Consider the following 20,370-nt stretch of genomic DNA (forward strand, 5'->3'; position numbering starts at 1 on the left):
GAGAATTGCCCAGAGAAGAAATGGTATCCCTTTAATACTGAAACAGTTGAATCCAAAACTGTTGACTGCTTTCCCCCTTTTCCCACGTTAGCCTGTGAGGAGACTTACACTCTTTGTATCTGGACCTCTAGAGAATGCTTTCTCTTTTTATATCCTCTTCTGTTTTTTCCTATTCAAACGTCTTTTCTTTCTTTCTTTCTTTCTTTCTTTCCAGTTTCTCATCTTGTTTTTTTCTCCCTTTGATTGGAGAAATGAAATAAGATGATAATAATTAACTTGGGTAAGACAAATTACAAACCAAAGAAATAATGATAAAGTGTGGTAGCACAATACACCCCGGAGAACAAAATGTATTTTACTTAAATTTTTGTGGTTTCTTTATTTGAAAGTCTACTCAAGTATCAAACACAAAGAATGTGTTTGTCTACTATATCTGAAAGAAAAGTGATATCTCAGAGATCTAATCTGCAAATGAGGGATAAAACTCTTAAATCTCCTCATTTCGAGTTTGAGAGAGTAAACTTATATGTAATGAGTATATCTTATTCATACACATATGTATTTCTAGCTACACATGTATGTGTAACCTGGTCATTATGCCTGTAATATGAGGAAGGGCGTGCCACATGAAGTTGCATGCCACATGAAGTTGATTTCCAGAAAAGTTCAGTCTAACTGGTAACCAATCCCAGACATGGAGTCCCGAGTATGGTGCGAAACATTTATTTTCTTGTTCCCATAAGGCAACTGGTTCTCAAACTGTGGGCACTGGACTGGCAGCATCAGCTTTAGTTGGAAACTTCTTAAAATTGCAAATCACAGGCTCTGCCCCAGACCCGCCACATCTGAAATTCTAGGGATGGGACCTAGCTCTCTGTTTTATCAAGTCCTCCAGGTGGTTGTGATGTGCTGTAAAGCTGGGGAACCACTGGGAAAGGCAACCTTTCAGGTCTTAACAGAATCCACCAATGTGGATGCACTCCCCAAAGTGCCTGCCCTTCTCAAGTTTTCTTGCTTTCCTTTTCTAACACCTCTCACTCCTCACAGTGTCCTAGCTCCATTGTGTCTCAGACTGAGGCACCCTCAATCTCAGAGCCCCAGTAGCAGCTCCTACCCACAGAACTTCAGGATCTGGCTCTGTCTTGGTGGGCGCGACTGTCGACCTTTATATTCTTCAGTGAAGAGCGCCTCTGGCTCACTTGCTAATATTGATCACTTCTCCTAAAACTGATTCAGTGCCTTATTGCATAAAACAGTTCACTTCCCAATAGTGATCAAGACAAGCGGATTGAGATCAACAGCCTGTCACATATGCTGTAAGTGGGGCAGTGGTATTGGGACAATTCTGGTTTATTCCCCCTCGTTCCAGCACAGTTGACAATACCATTCTCTTTCACTCTTTTAAGTACTCTAGTTTAGATGGATAGTACAGTGAACTTAAATCATAAGCAGTTCTACCACTATTGGAAAGTGGTCAAAGAAGGATTCACCAAGAAGGAAATGTTTTAGGGCATAAAAATGAAAGATGTCCAAGAGGTAGGCAAGACAGGCCTGGAGCTTGGGGTGGGACAAGGCAGAGAAACCTTAGAGGCTGGGGGTTCAGGACAAATAAGGATGTGAAGCAGCAGGTTACACTAAGGGAAGCGGAAGTGGTTCAGAGTCTGGAGCCAGGGTCTGGTAGGAGCAATAACAGAAGAAGCTGGTGGAAGAGGAGCAGTTAAGGTCATCTTTTTGTTTGTTTGTTTGTTTCTTATTCCCCCAACAATGTATCAATTTAGGCTCTTTGAATAATTATTTAGAAGAAACCTAGTATATCTTTGTTTCCTTATTTATGTTGATTCTGTGTATTTGAAATGCTTATTGCTCTATTTTCCGTCAATTTGGGGCCCTCTTTCAAACAAACGATTACTATATAAACAGCATAATAATAGCGTACTTTCAACTTTGGTTCAGATTTTCAAATTCACTTTAAAAAGAGACACCAAATGATTCACATTCCATAATGTTTTATGGCTTTATCATAGCAAAACACTAACCCTGGACAATTGAGATCTATGGCCTGTCGAGAACAGAGTGCAGGGAATTATGCAAATACCTTACTAATATGCTGCGTTATTGTTTTTCTGAATGTTAATATGATGATTGAATCCTCCTGTTAGAAAATGATCGTATAGGAATTCTTTCTGTCACCATTTGCAATACTAGAAATTTATGTGTTTCGTGTAGTTTCGTGATCTTAGAAGCTGCTTACAAAGTCTATTCTGTGGCAAAGCTTACCTAAACCATAAGGAAATGTTTTTAAATATTTTTAAAATTGTATATTTGATTTTACACAATTAGTTAATGTTACTCTTTTTTTGTTGTTGATGAACACAGAGATGTGTTCGGCATTAATAGACCTTGCAAGGCTTTGCCCTGGACATTGCATATCAACTGTCCTCTCAGGCCATTGAGTATCATTGTCTTCATCACATAGACTTCTTGTCACTGTCCGTCTCTGTTTCTGTATGGACAGTATAGATTTCATTCCCTTCCTTCTTTCTTTTTTACCGGAGCTAATATTATCTCCTTTTCCCTCTACCATCTGGAGTAATAAAGTTTAAGAAAATAACCTTCATTATTCCATTAATTATCGCATTTTCCTACTATTCATACAGAATACATTTCAGGATTAATAGCTGTCTAGAAAGGAAAAAGAACAATTAATAAATTCCTACATTATCCTTTGTTTAAATGTCACATAAGTAGTATATTTATTAATACATTTAGTTAGGTAAATAGGCCTTGAGGACAGGTAGCAATTAATATTATGGTTTTTTAAAATCAATTTATTTGGGCTTCCCTGGTGGCACAGTGGTTGGGAGTCCGCCTGCCGACGCAGGGCACGCGGGTTCGTTCCCAGGTCCGGGAGGATCCCGCGTGCTGCGGGGCGGCTGGGCCCGTGAGCCATGGCCGATGAGCCTGCACGTCCGGAGCCTGTGCTCCGCAGCGGGAGAGGCCACAGCAGTGAGAGGCCCGCATACCAAAAAAAAAAAAAAAAAAAATCAATTTATTTATTTTTGGCTGCGTTGGGTCTTCGTTGCTGCGCACAGACTTTCTCTAGTTACGGTGAGTGGGGGCTACTCTTTGTTGCAGTGCACGGGCTTCTCGTTGCGGTGTCTTCTCTTGTCTGCAGAACATGGGCTCTAGGCACATGGCTGCAGTAGTTGTGGCACTCAGGCTCAGTAGTTGTGGCGCACGGGCTTAGTTGCTCCGCGGCACGTGGAATCTTCCCAGACCTGGGATGGAACCCATGTCCCCAGCATTGGCAGGCAGATTCTTAACCACTGCGCCACCAGGGAAGTCCTAATATTATGTTTTAATTTTTTTTTTAATCTGTAATAAGTATAGCTAACTGAAATCTGGGTTTAGCCTGGTATCCTGTACTAAGATATGTGAGGGGATATTAATTATTCAGTATGCCACAGATTGTCTAATTTTTGTTTTACTTTCTTAAAACCTCATATACTTTAAATTGTATCTCATATCAACATGTCTGTAGGGTTAGGGTCTACATGAATTTCATAAGTAATGTGTTTTTCTGTTTATCAACATAACCATTTACAACTCTGTTTTCTTAATAATTTTCTGACCCAACAATTATATTTGTTTTGGGAGATGAGAAAGGCGCCAAATGTTAGGTGACAAACTAAGAAAGTGATGTCAAACTTTTTGTAGGAAGAACTGAAGGATCTCCAACTCCCAGTCTGGAAGTAGGATTAAAATCCTAGGCCTATCTTTTTGCACCACTCTTTACCGATTGAAGTTTAGAAACGGTTAAGTACAAGCAGTGGCTGTGGTTTATTATAAATCCTTAAAACAGAAAACTTCCCCTGTATTTTAAGAACTGGTCCTTTTAGGTCAGAAGACAATTTGTAATATTTAGTAGATAAACGGTAAGCGAGGGACCCACCATTTTTAAAGTTTTTCAGTTTCCATGTATGCCTTAGGACTTGCAATCATTTTTGTAACTATTTTTCATGTTGTTAAAGTCTTGAACTTTAAGCAAACAGGAATCTGAAAGCAAAGAGAAATAACAAATAGAAAACAATTCTATAAGCCTGTCAATTGCATGGGTGGTTTCTGCATATCTCTGTCCTCCCTTGATTTGGTTTTCTTTGATTATCTGTATCAGACAAGGCTTTAACATCATTACTTTTGTTGCTAATAAATCCTTAGCTATGAAAAAGCAGGCTGCTCTCTCTGTTTGCATGTTTACAGCCTTAAAATTGGGCCCAACTTTTATGTTGTTTTCTTTGCCTTTACAATATGATTCTAGGATAGCATCATATAACAATTCTCGAGATACAGTTTTGAAGAATTGTGTGGCTCTATCTGCAATAATTCTAACCTTGCCAAGCTGACCTGAAAGTAATCTCAGAAATCTGTATTTGTTCATATTCGTCCATGTTTATTAATTAGTCAATCTATAAGTTAATGCTAACCCAACCTTTCTATGTTCTTCCAATAATTTTAGTGTTACTTAAATATAAGAAATAAATATATCTTAATATGGGTAGCCCTGTTTGTGAATGTGCATCAGAGACAAAAACTGTTTTAAAGGACCAATAATTAAAACCTATTCAAGTTATATTTGTCATATATCTTTTTTTCCTACAAAGCAACTCTCATCTTAGGATCGCAGAGGTTTATAGCTAATAATTAAATTTTATACTAGTGATGCAACATAATGATTATAGTGACTTATATAGGTGAAACAACTAATGTTTAAACCAGTTGATGGGTGACTTACTGAAATATATTGCACCCGAGCTGCAGATTCAACAGAACTAATATAGGGCCTTAATCCCCAAACTCTTTGACCATCAGAAAACTAAAATCTCCCCAGTAGTCTTTTTTATATTGCTTTACTTTTTAAAAACATTTTTTATATCTGTAGTATATCTTTAAATTTGTTCATTTTATTTCTTGCTTCAGTAGTCTTTGGAGGATTTTTAAGAAAAAAATTTGTTAATGTACCAGATTAGGTACGTTGCAATGCCCTGCAATTAAGGGAAAGGTATATAAAATATGACTAAATAATGAGCACGGGGGCTTCCCTGGTGGCGCAGTGGTTGAGCTTCCGCCTCCCTACGCAGGGGACACGGGTTCGTGCCCCTGTCCGGGAGGATGCCACATGCCGCGGAGCGGCTGGGCCCGTGAGCCATGGCCGCTGAGGCTGCGCGTCCGGAGCCTGTGCTCCGCAACGGGAGAGGCCACAACAGTGAGAGGCCCGTGTACCGCAATCAATCAATCAATCAATCAATAGCACGTAGATGCACGGTACACATAAATCTTAGCTTTGTATCACCCTTACCACTGTTCTTACGTTTTTCTCTGTAGCAGCTTTAGTTGTTTCACAGGATTATTATTTTCCAATTTTCAGCTCACTTGACTTCATGCTTTGCAGGTCAGTTTCTTCTGGAAGAAGCTCGCCTCATAGAAGCAGCTGAGATGGCAAAAAAAGCGGCTGAACTGGATAGCACGGAGTTTGATGTGGTCTTCAATGCTGCCCACATGCTCAGGTTAGTTTTTGCTACTGTGCCTGAGAAGACCAACACTGTAGCTTTATTTTTATTAAATTAATATAATATAATTAAATCAATTATACTAATTCCCCTTATATGTCACCTTATTCCATAGTCTAAAAGTGAATTATGCTGCTTAACCATGTTAAAATCAGTCAGGACTATTTAATTCATTATAGTTTATGTGCATAGTATATAGGGTATATGAACCTTTACGACTCGCTGAAAATGATTCAGGCCCCTTTTCTCTTTCCTTCAAAAATTATTGGCCATAAAATACAAAAGGAAAATTGCAAAATTGAAATTAGTAACTGTCTAATTAAATGTTTCCAAGACAAAACATTATGTCAGTTAGTCAACTGCATCTCAATATTTGTGTTTTTGTATTAATTATATTGCATGGGTCATGTGGATACATTTTATTATGCTTGGTAGTAGAGAGGATTATCAAATACAAATACTTAAGGCTTATCAAATTCTCAAAATGGCCCTATAATTAGCACTGTTGCTATGTGTTAAAACAATATATGTTTTTAGACCATTAGTGCATCTGTTTTCAGAAAGACTATTTTGAAGGCTAATTACAATAATAGCAAAACAAAAGGCAGATGAACAGTTTTTTGTGTGAATATAAAATGAAAGTCAATGCATTAAAGGAGGATGTTTTTAAGAAACTCGAATGATTTATACAGTTGTTTAAAAAGCATTGTTTGTTCTGTTAGCCATACGTATACCCCTTCGCACGTGCTGTTACCTGAATTTCACCCTGTTAAATCTCCACGTAAATGCTTCCTTGGGTGACATTCACACTGTGGGCTCTGAACTTGGCTTCTAGGGGCAAGTTTCTAATTATGTAGATTACTCTTACATGGGAAGAAAAATAGCAGAGAATTGGTCCACATTTGGATGGTTTTAAAACATGGACTTTTTGAGAAAAGTAGAAGAACATTAAAAAAAAATTTTTTTGAGATCATTGTAGATTTGCATGCAGTTAAGAAATAATACAGTCCCTGTGCCATTTATCCAGTTTCCCCAGTGGTGATATCTTGTAGAACTACCATACAGTATCAAAACCAGTATTTTCACATTGATGCAGTCCACTGGTTTTATTGGGTTTCCCCAGTTTTAGTTGTACCCCTGTGTGTGTCTGTGTGTTTTTAGTTTTGTGCATTTTTATTACATGTATAGGTTTGTGTATCCACTCAGTCTAAATACAGACTACTTCCATCACCACAAGCATCCTTCGTATTCTCCTTTTATAATCACATACCCTCACCTACCCCTGTCCCCCAGGAACCAATATTTAAAGCAAGTTTTGTAAATTACCTTGGATTTATAATTTGAGATTATTACTGTAACTGTATCTTAGTGGTTTCCTCCTTGGCTTTTAATAAGTTTTAAATAAGAAATTCGAAGTCTGTTTGAGAGGAAAGAGTGTACTGCGAGGTTTCAGTTGAATACCCTCATTCCGTATCAATGCTTAGCGTTCCTAAAGCAGGTACCTACAAAGAGAAATCAGGATTCAATAGACTATTGGTATATTTTAAAAATAAACTGTAGCCAGTTCGCAGGAACCTTCAATAGAAGGATAATTTTTAAAAGATACTTTAATTTGCATGACAAGGTTAGGTGCTGTGATGGGAAGAGGACTTTTTTGTTCTTCATGAATAAAACACTGTGCTTTTAGTTACAATAAACCATTTAGAATGTGAATGCACAAGTTTCTAGAAACTAATTTATCTTAATCATAATAGATACTTTCATCAACAAGGCATTTTGCTATATGTTAAATCAGTATCTGAAATTCAAGGTCTACCAGCGGAAACTCGGAAAGTCGTTATAAGAACATAACAGAAAACGTCCTTGTTAAATATATAGCTTGTAACTTTTCCTTAGTTACCATAGTGCTAGAAACCAGTGGAAAGTTTTTGTTATACATTGGCGACGTGGAAATCTTTAGGATTTATTTTTCAGAACATTCTCTCTAGCTTTCTACAGTCTGCATTCCTCATTAAGTTGCATTCAGTCAGCGCCTTCCTATCTTGATTGCGAGTACAGCAACCTGGTCATATCCTTATTCAACTTGGTGGCAGTCCTTATGAATGTTTTTACTTATTTTTTTAGCTCTGTCAAATTCAACAATTTCTTGAATGCCTATTGTGCAAGCTGAACACCAGCCTCTTTCCTTATTAATCAAGAGCATGTAGGACTTTGTTTGCTAAAAAGAATAAAAAAGGTTATTGGTTTTCCCTTGAATGCAGCCTTATCAAAGTGGTTAGCTGTCAAGATTTTGCTTATTCAGTGTTACATCTAACATTTCCCTTGGGGCTGACAAATTGTTGTAAATTGAGTTTGATATTAATTTTTTTCCTTCAAGAGCTCTGTTCTTTCCTAAGATATTTAGGAGACAAAATTGGCAAGGTTTGGTGATCAGTTCGATGGGAGGGAAAGGGCAGATGTCTCCCTGGCTGTGTCTTGGTTAGCTGGATCAATGGTTGACCTAATGTACAAAATCAGCAATTTAGGAAATGTTATAGTTCAAGATATAATTTGAAGCATACTTATTTAACTTCCCTTTCCTTGGGTAATTCCCAATGAATTGACACAAAGAATCTATTAATAAGGAAAAAACTGCTTATCACAAAAGCCGAAAAGAAAAATCATTCCGCCAGAAGAGACTGGTTTGGAAGATCCCATCAAGGGGCAAATCTTTAACTTATTAGGACCTTCAGGAGGCTTGAAATTGGAGAAATGTCTAACAGATCCATTTTAATTCTCAGTAATGGATAAAGATCTTTTTCTATAGAATTAGAACATTTCTAATGCCTGTTGTCAAGGTGATTCACAAGAACACTGTGTGAGGTAGAAGTATTAATGCTGTTCACCAAATCTGTTTGGCCTTCCCACTTCAAGAAACAATAGGATTGCACTTTCCTGCCTTCTTCCAAGTTGAAGACCTTCCTGGGTCTTATTGGGTCGTTGAATGTGTGTGAATGTAATGTATGTTATTTCTGAGCCCAAATTGTAAGAGTCAGTGCTTTTCCCTTTTTCTGACTTGGAAATTGTGGAAATAGATCCAGAAATAAGCAAAGGGAGACAAACTTCCCTTCTCACCTGCATTGGATAGGATGAATGAATGCAAAATAAATTTTGTCTTAATTTACTGAGATTTAGGATGTGTCTGTTATCGCAGTGTAATCTAACCTATCCTAACTGATCAGAATATATCTGTGAAAATAAAATACATAGTTGGAAAGAGGAGCCATATAACATCAGAAAAGATTAAGCAATTAATAGGATCTCTGAGTTTATAACGACAGTGGAGACAAAGTAAAATTGATAGATTGAAATTTAAATAGGAATTATAGATATTTTCCCAGAACTTAATGAAAAATACTAAAGACATGAAAATGATGACTGAAAGGATAAAAGATTGACGAATAGATTGAGAATAGTATATATACACTAGTAATTTTATTTATATATGTTTGTATAATTATATATAGTATACAACTAGTGTATATAGTTATATATACATGTATAGTATATAGGCATTATTTCTGTAATATGTGATACTTTTATCTCTGTATATATAAATATATATAATTATGCTGTATGTATGTGTATGTAGTTAGATATGGCATATATACATATATAATTTTATTTGTTGTATAAATGTTAATATAAATAGAAAATTTCTGAAGGAGAACCTAGCACAGATGAGCAATTATCAACAAATAGAAAAAATGTCCAAGATAGGAGGGAGGTCTTTAATCATCATTATTAAAACCAAAATTAATGAAAATAGATGTACTCCTAAACTTGTCTTCTTTCATGGGTCACCATTTTTAGTTGCAAACTAGAGAATCCACTCTTGCCAGTTTAAGCAGAAACAGGATTTATTGTAGAGAATTCTATAGCCCACAGACTCTCCCATAGGCTTGAGAGTGTTCTACATAGCCAGAAATAATTTCCACCACCTAGCTTTTCTTGGGGCTCAGCAGCTTTTAGAATCCAGAGCTCTGACACCATCACCCACAAGGAACCAAGAAGAGGAAGCACCACATTCATTAGAAGATGAGTCTTCTGAGTGCAGCTGCCTACCCATTATACGTACTTCTGATTTTGATTCTCTTGAGGTTGCATCTGATTGATGGAACCCGAGTCATGTACTGATACCTTGGCTGGAAGAAAGTTGGAAGATGAGGGAATTTTCGGCTTCTGCCTTGTTTGGGAAGACAGGATGCACACCATGGCTAATTACTAAATATATTTCCAGGGGGAGTGATCACAGATGTTGAAGGCCTCACATAATGAACGGTTAACTACACGTGTTGACATTTTTAGTACTTCAAATAAAATGGAAAAAGTACTGGATATTTCCAGATGAGAGCATTTAAAAAAAGCAGATTGGTTATCATCAAAGGAAAATATCAAAGGAGTTTAAAATACTAAAACTCAGTAGAGTTATGTCTATAGAGTTGTGAGAGGAAAGTATTGAATCAATTATTCTGTTAGAAGCACTTTGTATGAATGGATTTATTCAGTGTTCTCCCAGACCTGGAAGCTAGAAAGCGCACAAAGGTATTTGACACCTGAGAGGAAGTCTTGAGGCACTGAAAACAAATTTAACTCATTCACAGCATTCATGGGCTCTAGTGGAAAGTTGTTTTTTTCTTTTCTTTTTTAAAATTCATTTACAGGGTAATGAAGGAAAAAAAGTAGCATTTATTCAAATATCTCCTGTCTACCTAGCACCGTATTTTGCATTGCATATGTCACCCTCTTAATTATAATTTCACATATATGAAATAGACACTAATATTCCTGTTTTATGGATGAAGATGCTGAGGCTCAAAGAGAGTTGGTATTTCCCATACTTGGTAAAGCTGGGATTTAAACTTAGCATATTCTTGCCAAGTATAATACTGTTTTCAGTGTATCACATTGGCTCCCTCATAGCTTTATAACTGGGCGATTACCTAGAAGCTGTGATTCCTGAATTTATTGATGGAAAAAGGATTTATAGAGAGTAACAGGTTTTCAAATGTGTAAATCCTAAATAGTAAGATCTTTCCAGTATTATTAGATTATCCCTCTGTGGTAAATTTTAGAAAGTAGGTATATAGTCATAGGAGAGAGAACTCCAAGTTTGTACTCTCAAAGGAACATTAAGTTTATAGACATACCATCCCGGTGTATTGTCTGACGAAGGACACACTGCCGAGATAAGTGTGCAGTTTCCTTTTATCCAGGCCTAAGGGCCCAAGTTGTCACTGCTTCCTAAGGTAGTAAGAAAAGCAAAACTACTGTACCAACTGGTTCCCAATGCTTCCCTAATATCTAGAGAGCAGAGTGAATATATGAGAAAAAATTATCTTTCAATTTTCATTCTCAAATAATTTCACTGGAAATGACATAAAATAGACATTCTTAAGGAATAAAGGAACAAAATCAGATTATTTTCTCAAAGCAGATTGTGAATGTACACCCCCCCACACACACACACACACATACGTTGGATATTGGAGATATATATATATATATATATATATATCTCCAAGACCCTGTAAGTAATATGCTTTCTTCTTTAACACTCCCCAAATTACCGAAGACCACTCAAAAAGTTATTGGGTTTTCTACTTATAAATTGTACATTACTGCCAACTTTTGGTCAAGAGAGGCCTATTTCAACTAGGCTATAGTGGGATGTAAGGTCTTTAGAGCAAAGGGGTGTGGCAGATGAGGTTAAAGGTAGGCACCTTCCTACTCTGTGCCTTTCCAACATTAATGTTCATGTGAATCACCTAGGGATCTTGTTACATCACGTGTTCTGTTAGTATGTGTGGGTGGTACCTGAGGTTTTACTCTTCTAACAAGTCACAGGTGTTGCTTATGATGTTGGTTCTTGGACCACTCCGGCAAGCAAGTTCTAATTTGCCTTTCCTCGTCATTCCTCTCAACCCCTGCTCCCCACCCAAGCATTATAACTTGAACATAAGTAGTAATTTACTATATAGGAATATTATAGTGGACATTACTGATACACATTTCCTTCCTTTTAATTTTTCCAGTACATTTCATTATGTAATCTTTCCAGATATAGGCTTAACCTGTCCTTAGCAGCCCTCAAAGATTTGAGGCCATGAAACAATGGTCTCAAATTCTTACGGGACATCAAGAAATATCTAACTTCAAGGAATCATTTTGTAAAACTTATACCGTCAGCATAGTCTTTTCCTCTGTTTTTGCTACATTTCCACTATGCCTCTCTATCCTTTATATTTAGTATTGAGACAGATGCCTACAGGTCTGGAAGCCATTTTTGATGTCTTGGTTGAGAAGTTTTCATTTAAGAAGCCTTGATGATCATAAATAATTTATTCTAGGAGTTTCATTACAAGGTTTTTTTTCTACTCCATATTTTTACATATATGTGACTCTGGTTTTGCTATTTTAAGATTTTCCATACATTTTTATGTCCTTGTTTATTTCAGTTCTACTTCTATTACTACTGTACAGTTTATCAACTAGAATTAAAATTTACCTCTGCTTTGAGTAACTTAAAGCTAAGTGTAAGTTTAGCAGGTTGGCAAGAACACAGGAAACATCAGCTACTGTTTCACCTTACTTTCATGATACAGGAACAAACGGCTCTCTAGTTAAAAAAAAAATCCTCGTAAGTTATCCTTGAAAATGATCACCAAGACTTAAATAAAATATTGTCTTTCATATGAGTCAGTGGTTATCATCCATATTAAATAATTTTAATTCAAAACTGACAATTCACAACCATTAATAATTGTAGTTAAAGAGAGTCTTCTAAATGCTACTTGAGTTTTTATTTCCTATATTTTTTCAAGGAAGTAATTTAAAATTTACCAACCTTTAATTTTATAATTCTCACAGAATACATAAAAATGTAGGTAATTGCAAATGATTCTTTTAATCAGAGTCTCCTCAAACATTTTACGGGGTATATTTAGTTGTTGTTTCATAACGTAATTGATTCCCAAATTTCTTTTTTTTTTTTTTTTTTGCAGTACGCGGGCCTCTCACTGTTGTGGCCTCTCCCGTTGCGGAGCATAGGCTCCGGACGGGCAGGCTCAGCGGCCATGGCTCACAGGCCTAGCCGCTCTGCGGCATGTGGGATCTTCCCAGACCGGGGTACGAACCCATATCCCCTGCATCGTCAGGCGAACTCTCAACCACTGCGCCACCAGGGAAGCCCCCAAATTTCTTTTATATATCTTTTCTTGTAAGAATATTGGGCCCTAAACCTGTGTTCCAAAAGACACTTTTATGTCATAAACTAATACCAAAGAGAAGAATTAGCTGTATGAAATATATTTCTATATTTTTTAACAGATGTAAGTTTCATAGTCCCATGTGCAAAAATGGAATTCTGTAGTAATCAAATGATGACATTTGTTTGTGACTTTTGTTACTACATGTTTTCACTCTGAACCTGCTTTTTCACTGATGGCAGAAAAACTGAATCTAAAGACTTTAAAAATATAATCAGCGCAACCCAGTGGTTTCTTCAGAAGTCAAGGTTTACTTCATAATCTAGTTTACAAATACCATCTGGCTTTTTCTACCTCCTTACCTTTTGTGGCCCTGAGAGGCCACAGATAATATGCAGAGGGAGAGGGCCTTACATATGTGATGGACAGGAGTTAATAAGAAAGGAGCCACTGTATCAGTCTCCAATTGATGTCTATTGTTGGCATGGTGATTTAATCTTTATTCTCTATATAAGCGACATAATGTTGACTCAGGGTGACATGATAGATGAGGGTAGTCACCCATCTGGACCCAGTGTAGTTTCCTGGTAAGAGTAATTTTTCTTACCATCTCATTCCTGGCTTTTGTAAAGTATATTGTGGCTAGAACACAAGGTTGTCTACATATGGCCTGGGAGATCTCTTGGCAGAGCCAACTACTTTCCCCTTTACTCACCTTCTGAGTCTTCTACTTGGACACATGGGAAACTTACGGTCCCCTTCTCTGTCTAATTGTGACCACCGGCCCCCAAAATAGGAGATTTGGGGGGTAAGAAAGTAAGTATCCAAATACTCTTCTTGCTTTTTCTCATTCCTTATTTCCTTGCCTTTTCCCTGAATTCCTACTCTTCCCCTCCTTTATGGGAGAGGGTGAAGTACATGCGGCAAAATATTATAGTGCATTTCCCTGTTTGTTCGTAAAACTATCCTCTGCTCAGCTGGGTCTGGTGAAGTTCACTTCTATCAGTTTGGGAGTTAGAATTGGAAGGATGTAAAACCTGTCATTGCAAATATTCTCCATATTCTCCCCTTTTCTTTTTTTCATATTCTCCCCTTTTCAAATCTCATTCCTTACTTTAAATCATCGCTTTTAAGCATAATAATCAAGAAGCATGTTTTATTGCTTTCTTAGTATTTGATGTAAGAATTGTTGTGGTCATCTGCCACAGAACAATGTACCACATGTCATTCTGATACATCCGGCGCTCACAAAGATAGCAGCATGATCCTGTGATTCAGATATTTTATTTTAGAGCCCTTGATTCTGAGCTCAACCACTTACCAGCTGCGTTGCCTTGTGGGACTGTCAGCTTCTCTAAGCCTCATTTTAACCATCTTTGAAATGTGGTTAATAATAGCAATAATAGCAATAGATTCATAATATTGTTGAAACTGGAAAATAGAGTAATCAATCCATGGAATTTTGTAAGTGATACATAGAGAATTTACTATCTCAGAAAAGAAATAGTGAACAAAGAAAAGAAATATGGGTATTCAGGAAAAGTGTATTTTATCAGCTTCTTTAAATAGTTTGATCCCAATAGTCTTTGGAACCTGAGTCCTGTAATCAGTCTCTAACAATCCAGTGGTTGAGGTTCTAGGGTGTTTACTAGAATCCCCTAAGCAATGGCAGGATATTGCTAATATCCTCAGTTTTCAAATGTTGACTAATGATTCAGTCATTTTTGCATTAAGATTTATTAAGTACTCCCAGGATGCTTCTTGCAGAGGGTGGAGTATGCAATACAGCTTACACCATAAAGTAGACATTGGACAGCTCCTCATGAGTTTTCTCTGTAGAGAGTAAAATAAGGATATACAGGAAGATTCAGTGGGTAGAACTGACATACTCTTTTCCCTACAGTTTTCCATGTGTTGCCATAGTGCCTAGTAGTCAGTAAAATCCGTTTAATATTTGAAGAAAAGTCCTAGAGTCAAAATTAATTTTCACTGTTATATGACAAATATAATAAATTCTATTTGTATTTTCTTATTTCATTAGAATATCATCAATTCTACTTTTAGCTTAAGAAACTAAGTCTTCTAAACTAGATATTTCCTTTGGGAATTAAAAAGACTGAAGACAGTGAAGGCTTGAAAAACTAATAACCTTTTTAGGGGGAAAAAACCTTTTTTCAATTGCATTGATTATTATTTTAAGGGCATTTTACCTAGTGAATTCCTGAGTTTCTCTTTTGATCCTTATCTACCTCATGAATCTGAATGTCCATAAAGATGAATATTAATGGTCACCATACTTTATATGTTAGATTGGTTGATCTTGCTTCAAAGTAACTTACTTCTTTGTAGAATTAAGTTACTCTAATTTCCTACTGCATGCCTTTTATTTTCCTCTGGAGAAAACCTTTCCAGGGCATGACCTAATGAATTCTGGTTCAAATTTCAAAATGAATCTGAACCAAAGTGATTCTATAGTTTGGTTTAGGGAACCTTCATTAAATACCCTAGCGAGAGAATTTTTACTGTTTCATGCCAGACTGAAGTACTTTTCTTGACATACTGAAATTGAACTTCAACATTTATGAGAATATAAATTGCAACAGCACTTTGTAACATGTCGTAAGTCCAGTAGAGTCTTAAGTCAAGGACTTTTACTTTCTCTATAACCCCATTAAAAATAGCAGTGTTTCTAATTATTTTTCCTTTACAAATTAGAAAAATATGTCCTGCTCTCCAGAGAAATGTTATCTTCACTTATTCCTGTAGTTTATATGGTTGCATGCCATATGTCTTTATAGTGTTTAATGTGGCTTGACCAAAGTGCAAATTCAATTTTATAGGTATGGCTAGTTTGCCTTCTCTTTTAAAGAGAGAAGTGGTTTTCTAATTGAGAAAGTTAATTTTTGTTTCTCCTCTTTATTCCTGACCTCTTTGCAATCTTCTTGTCTCAAAAGGTTCTTCACATCACAGTTTCAAGAGAAGACTCCATTTTAACTGCAGGACCGCACGGCTTTAACTACTATTGTTTACACTATAGTTGTGCTATACACATCATCTGAAGTTGAATTTGTTCTTCTTCTATAGCATTTCTTTTCTACACAAATATGGTCACCAGACTACAGTGTAACCTGCAAGAGTTTCTAGCTTTTATTATCTACCATCTTGGAAGGTTTTCAGAAAGCAGCATGGCATGATCAAAAAGCATAATGTTTTGATGGCTAATTGGCTGGGCTTCTTCAAGACTCAAGAGATTTGATTTCTTCTGTTAACCAATTGGCTGAACCAAGGAGTTTGCTGTGAATTGCAAGAATAGACAGTGCACAAACTTATCTAGTCTGCATCTTATTATAAGTCACCTGTGCCACTCATGGTATTTGGTAGTAATTAAGAAAAACTGACTGTAGCTATTTGAAGGCTATGGGAACTACAGAATTCACTATAGACTGGAAGACATAGCTTGAACTGGCAGGAAGTAAAGTAGCCCCAGACTCTTCCTGCAAAGAAGCAGGACATCCAATAGCAGTTCTTTACCCGAAGACTCTGACCAGTATATAGCCCTGTTGCCTCCACCACTGTCACTGTGAGCAAATTCTAGCCATCCTCTCATCTTTCTGTCATTTGCTCAGGAATGAAAGTCCTAAGCAAGAACATCCCATTAGCTGAGGCTACATCATGTGCCCACCCTGGTGGCGAGAGAGCAAAGAGAGGGAGAGGCTGGCCTTTTTTTTTTTTTTTTTTTTTTTTTTCCTGGTAAACTACACATAATGGAAAGTTCCCCTCCTGGACTATAAAGAAAGTAGCTTTCTAGATAGATTTTTTTTTTTTCTAAAACCTGAAAATGTTTACTATTTTCATAAAACAAAAGCAACTAAATAGTAATCTTGACAGTTTATTTTTAAGAGTTAAGATTTTTCTAGGACATCATATTGAAGCAGAATTCCAACCCTGTGACATACTATCTACATTAGCTTGGAAAAGGAAAATAACATTTCTAATTCCTAATGTGTAAATTTAAAATAATGCCTGCTGAGTAGGATTAGGTTGAGATATTATTTACAATGCCTTAAAGATCATGACAAGTACATTGTGTGCATTCAATTTTTACTGATCTTTTTCTGCTTAGTCATCTTATTATTTGATTGGCATGATTGTAATTTTTTAAAAGTTAATATTATTTTGCTACATAATGATTCTGTTCACCCATCTGAAATTTTAAAATAAATGATATAGTTTTTGTTTTTGTTTTCTTTAACAGGCAGGCTAGCCTCAATGAAGCAGCCGAGAAGTATTATGATCTGGCAGCCAAGCTGAGGCCTAATGTAAGTACCTTCCTAATGAGAAGCATTATTCAAAGGGATGGACTCACAGCATGTGAGAGTTTTAGACATAGAAGCCTTGTGATACTGGTATTTTTGTCTCTGATCTCTTATTTTGAATACCTGTTAAATGGCTGATTCAACTATAAAATATGCCTGTCTCAATCTTCTTTCTTTTTCCAGAGGTACAAATTGCTATTTACTACCCTGTGTGAAGCACCATACATTTTTATCATTTGAACACAGGTTTTAGCATTATTAGATATTTTGCATTTGGATGACTTTTTAAATGAGTTCTTTGAAAGTATTTTTGCTGTGGTGTTACATACCTTTGGACTTCCTAACAACTCAATCATTCTTACGTGTTGTCGAACCTCAAGCTGTGTGCCTCCTCCCTATTCCACAGTCCTCATTTCTAGTAACTGTGCTTTTCAACTTTATCAAGTATTTTTTATTAGAATTTTTCCCTGGGTAGTCACACTTCCATAAATTAAATCGTTGCTATTGAAATAGAGTAACCATTTACGAGAGAATAAGAACTGGTTTTGTATCGGTCTTCTCAGCACTTTTTTATTCACAGTACATCATTGAATTCCAGGGCGTTGCTTTCATTCTCATCCACACTGCTCTGCATCACTCTGCAACACTAAAACCTCTACCCTGCTCTCTGGATCTACGCCGTCTATGGAGAAATGTAATTTTCAAACAGTAATGAAAGTGCACGTGTGGTGGGACTACAGATAATGGAATCAGTCCCATTTCTTTACAGTAACTCATTTATTGGACAAAGGTCTATAGAGTACCTGCTTTGTGATAGGATACAGAGATTTCATACCCTAAAAGACCACACAATGTAGCAGACAAGACTGAACATAATCAACTAATTGAAATACAGTGTGGAACAAGGGGAGGATTAATGCTTCCTGAAAGCAACCCACACAGGAAGTAGCTTTTTGATCAAGAGACTCAACCACATGTAACCTTAGCCCTTGAATCTAAATGTCCCAGTTTCATTAATTATGAGGTACTTTAAGAATCGGTAAGCTGTTTGCAACAGAAGAAAATAATTTAATAGTTGTAAGAAGAATAATAAGCACTAAAATTTATTAAACACTTGTAATGTGTCAAGCATCGTGCTAAGTACCTCAAGTGAATTCTCTCATTGATTTCTCACAACAACCCACAGATACTTCTGTGACCCTCATTCTGCTGAAGTTCAGAGAAATGAATAACTCACCCAGTATCACAGCTAATAAGTGGAATCACATTGTAACCCAGGCTGCTGTGTGTATAAGAGAAAGCTTGATGGAAAAAATGCAGTTGTATCTTAGAGAGAAAATGCAAGCCAGAAGTCTAGAAAAACAAAATAATAATGGTCCTCTCATTCATTAAATATTTACTGAGCATCTATTAAGTGCCGGACACTATTCCAGGCACTGGATACACGGCAGTGAACAAAATTGACAAGAGTCTCTGCCCCTTAGGCGCATATAGTCTAGTGGTGAGGAGACAGAGCAGAAGCAGATAAATAAAATACATAGTGTGTCTGACAGCAATAAGCGCTTTGGAGAAAAATGGAGCAGGAAAAGGAAATTAGGATGTGCAGGGGGAGGTATGCAGGAGGCACAGCTTTGTAAATGCCCGAGTTGAGCGTCTTGTGTAGCATTTCTAAGAAAAGGGTTGGACTTGAGACCTTAAACTTTTAAGTTCTGAAGACGGGAATCAGGATTTTTTTGTGTGACTGACTGACTTCCTTCCCTCCTTCCTTCCTTATCCTTTCCTTTCCTTTCCTTCCTTCCCTTCTTTGATTAATAGAATTGATTGATAGAATCAATAACAGAATGATTAATAGAATGATATAATGCTCTTACTATATATACTAAATGATGGTAAGTTCAACCTTTATTCATCGAGTAGCAGTCCCTTGAGTGTCACTTTTATTTTTGTTAAGTGGTTGATCAGATGGCCGTCTTCGGCACATTGTAATGGATTAGGGAGAAAAGGGCTATGTGAACTCTCTGACGTGACCTCAAAAATGAAAAAGAAAATGAGGCACCACAAGATTTAAACCTGACTTATAAGATTATTTATTTTAAAGACTGACCAAATCATAAAATCAATATTTAATCTCCAACTCGAAGCCACTTTTTCTGAAACCCCAAAAAGTTTCTTCATAAACATGCCGCAGATTGCTTTTGAAAAATGCATTTATTCAAATGATATTTCTCTTATCTGGTAACAATAAATTAAGTATTTTATAGACCTGGATAAGATATGAAGTCTATATTTAACAATAAGTAAATGATGTTACAGTTGATGATCAACAAATGTGATCTTTCCCTAATCTGTTTTATGAATTGTGTTTGGTTTTCTGTACATAATTTGGTAAGTAAGATGCCACCAAGACAAGACTGATAAAATGTAAACCTTAACAATAACACAGGTTTCTATTCTGAAATGAAGAGACCTATTTAAACAATAGCCCCATGTCATGAATTATTAGCAGTTAGCATGTGATCTAAATTAAAACATCCATCTGACATTTATCTTGCTCATAGCTGTTTATTCCCTTTGTCATAAAAACATTCTTTGTTATTTCTGTACTTAATAAATTTCAGTTACCTGTTTATATGAGAACATGGTAAACAGACCTCAACTCTTATTCCCTGTTTAAGTAGTTTCACTATCTTTTCTATTTTCCTTGTCTACATGGTAATCTAATCTTATTCTTATTTTTCATAAAGCATTTTCTTCTGTTGTTTAGTTTCAACTACAACAGTCTGTAGCTGTAAGTCGGGGTCCTCTGGATTTTTCAGCAGTGCTCATGTCAGATCATGACTATGTGAAGTAAAATTTTTTACTGCAACCCTGTGTACTACCCACTTACTGTATGAAGAAGATTGCTGATTATCTGTGAGATGAATTCCTCTCTTAGTAAAATACCTATTCCATTTCTTCAGTATGTCCCATGATGAATTGCTTTATTTTTTTTTCTTCTACGAAAGTCTTATTTTTCCATACAACTTACTTGAAAATTATTAATTGACTTTTAGGGTTATTCATATTCAAAGAATTCCAGTGACCAAATGCTAAAATAAATCTAAATTAGCAGGCACATATAACTTAATTTATTTTTTTAACATCTTTATTGGAGTATAATTGCTCCACAAGGGTGTGTTAGTTTCTGCTGTATAACAAAATGAATCAGCTATACGTATACATATATCTCCATATCTCCTC

The 20,370-nt window shown here is 36.3% G+C and overlaps 1 protein-coding gene across 1 annotated transcript in view; it reads left to right on the plus strand.

Moving 5' to 3' along the window:
- The window catches only part of TMTC2 (transmembrane O-mannosyltransferase targeting cadherins 2), a 439,654-nt gene that overhangs the window by 366,431 nt on the left and 52,853 nt on the right, over positions 1 to 20,370 (plus strand). The window contains exons 8-9 of the mRNA XM_024122943.2: positions 5,450 to 5,564; positions 17,070 to 17,133. Coding sequence (XP_023978711.1) covers positions 5,450 to 5,564; positions 17,070 to 17,133 — 179 coding nt within the window. The remainder of the gene's footprint in view (positions 1 to 5,449; positions 5,565 to 17,069; positions 17,134 to 20,370) is intronic.

Source organism: Physeter macrocephalus, chromosome 6, assembly GCF_002837175.3.
Source record: "Physeter macrocephalus isolate SW-GA chromosome 6, ASM283717v5, whole genome shotgun sequence".
Taxonomy (NCBI): domain Eukaryota; kingdom Metazoa; phylum Chordata; class Mammalia; order Artiodactyla; family Physeteridae; genus Physeter; species Physeter macrocephalus.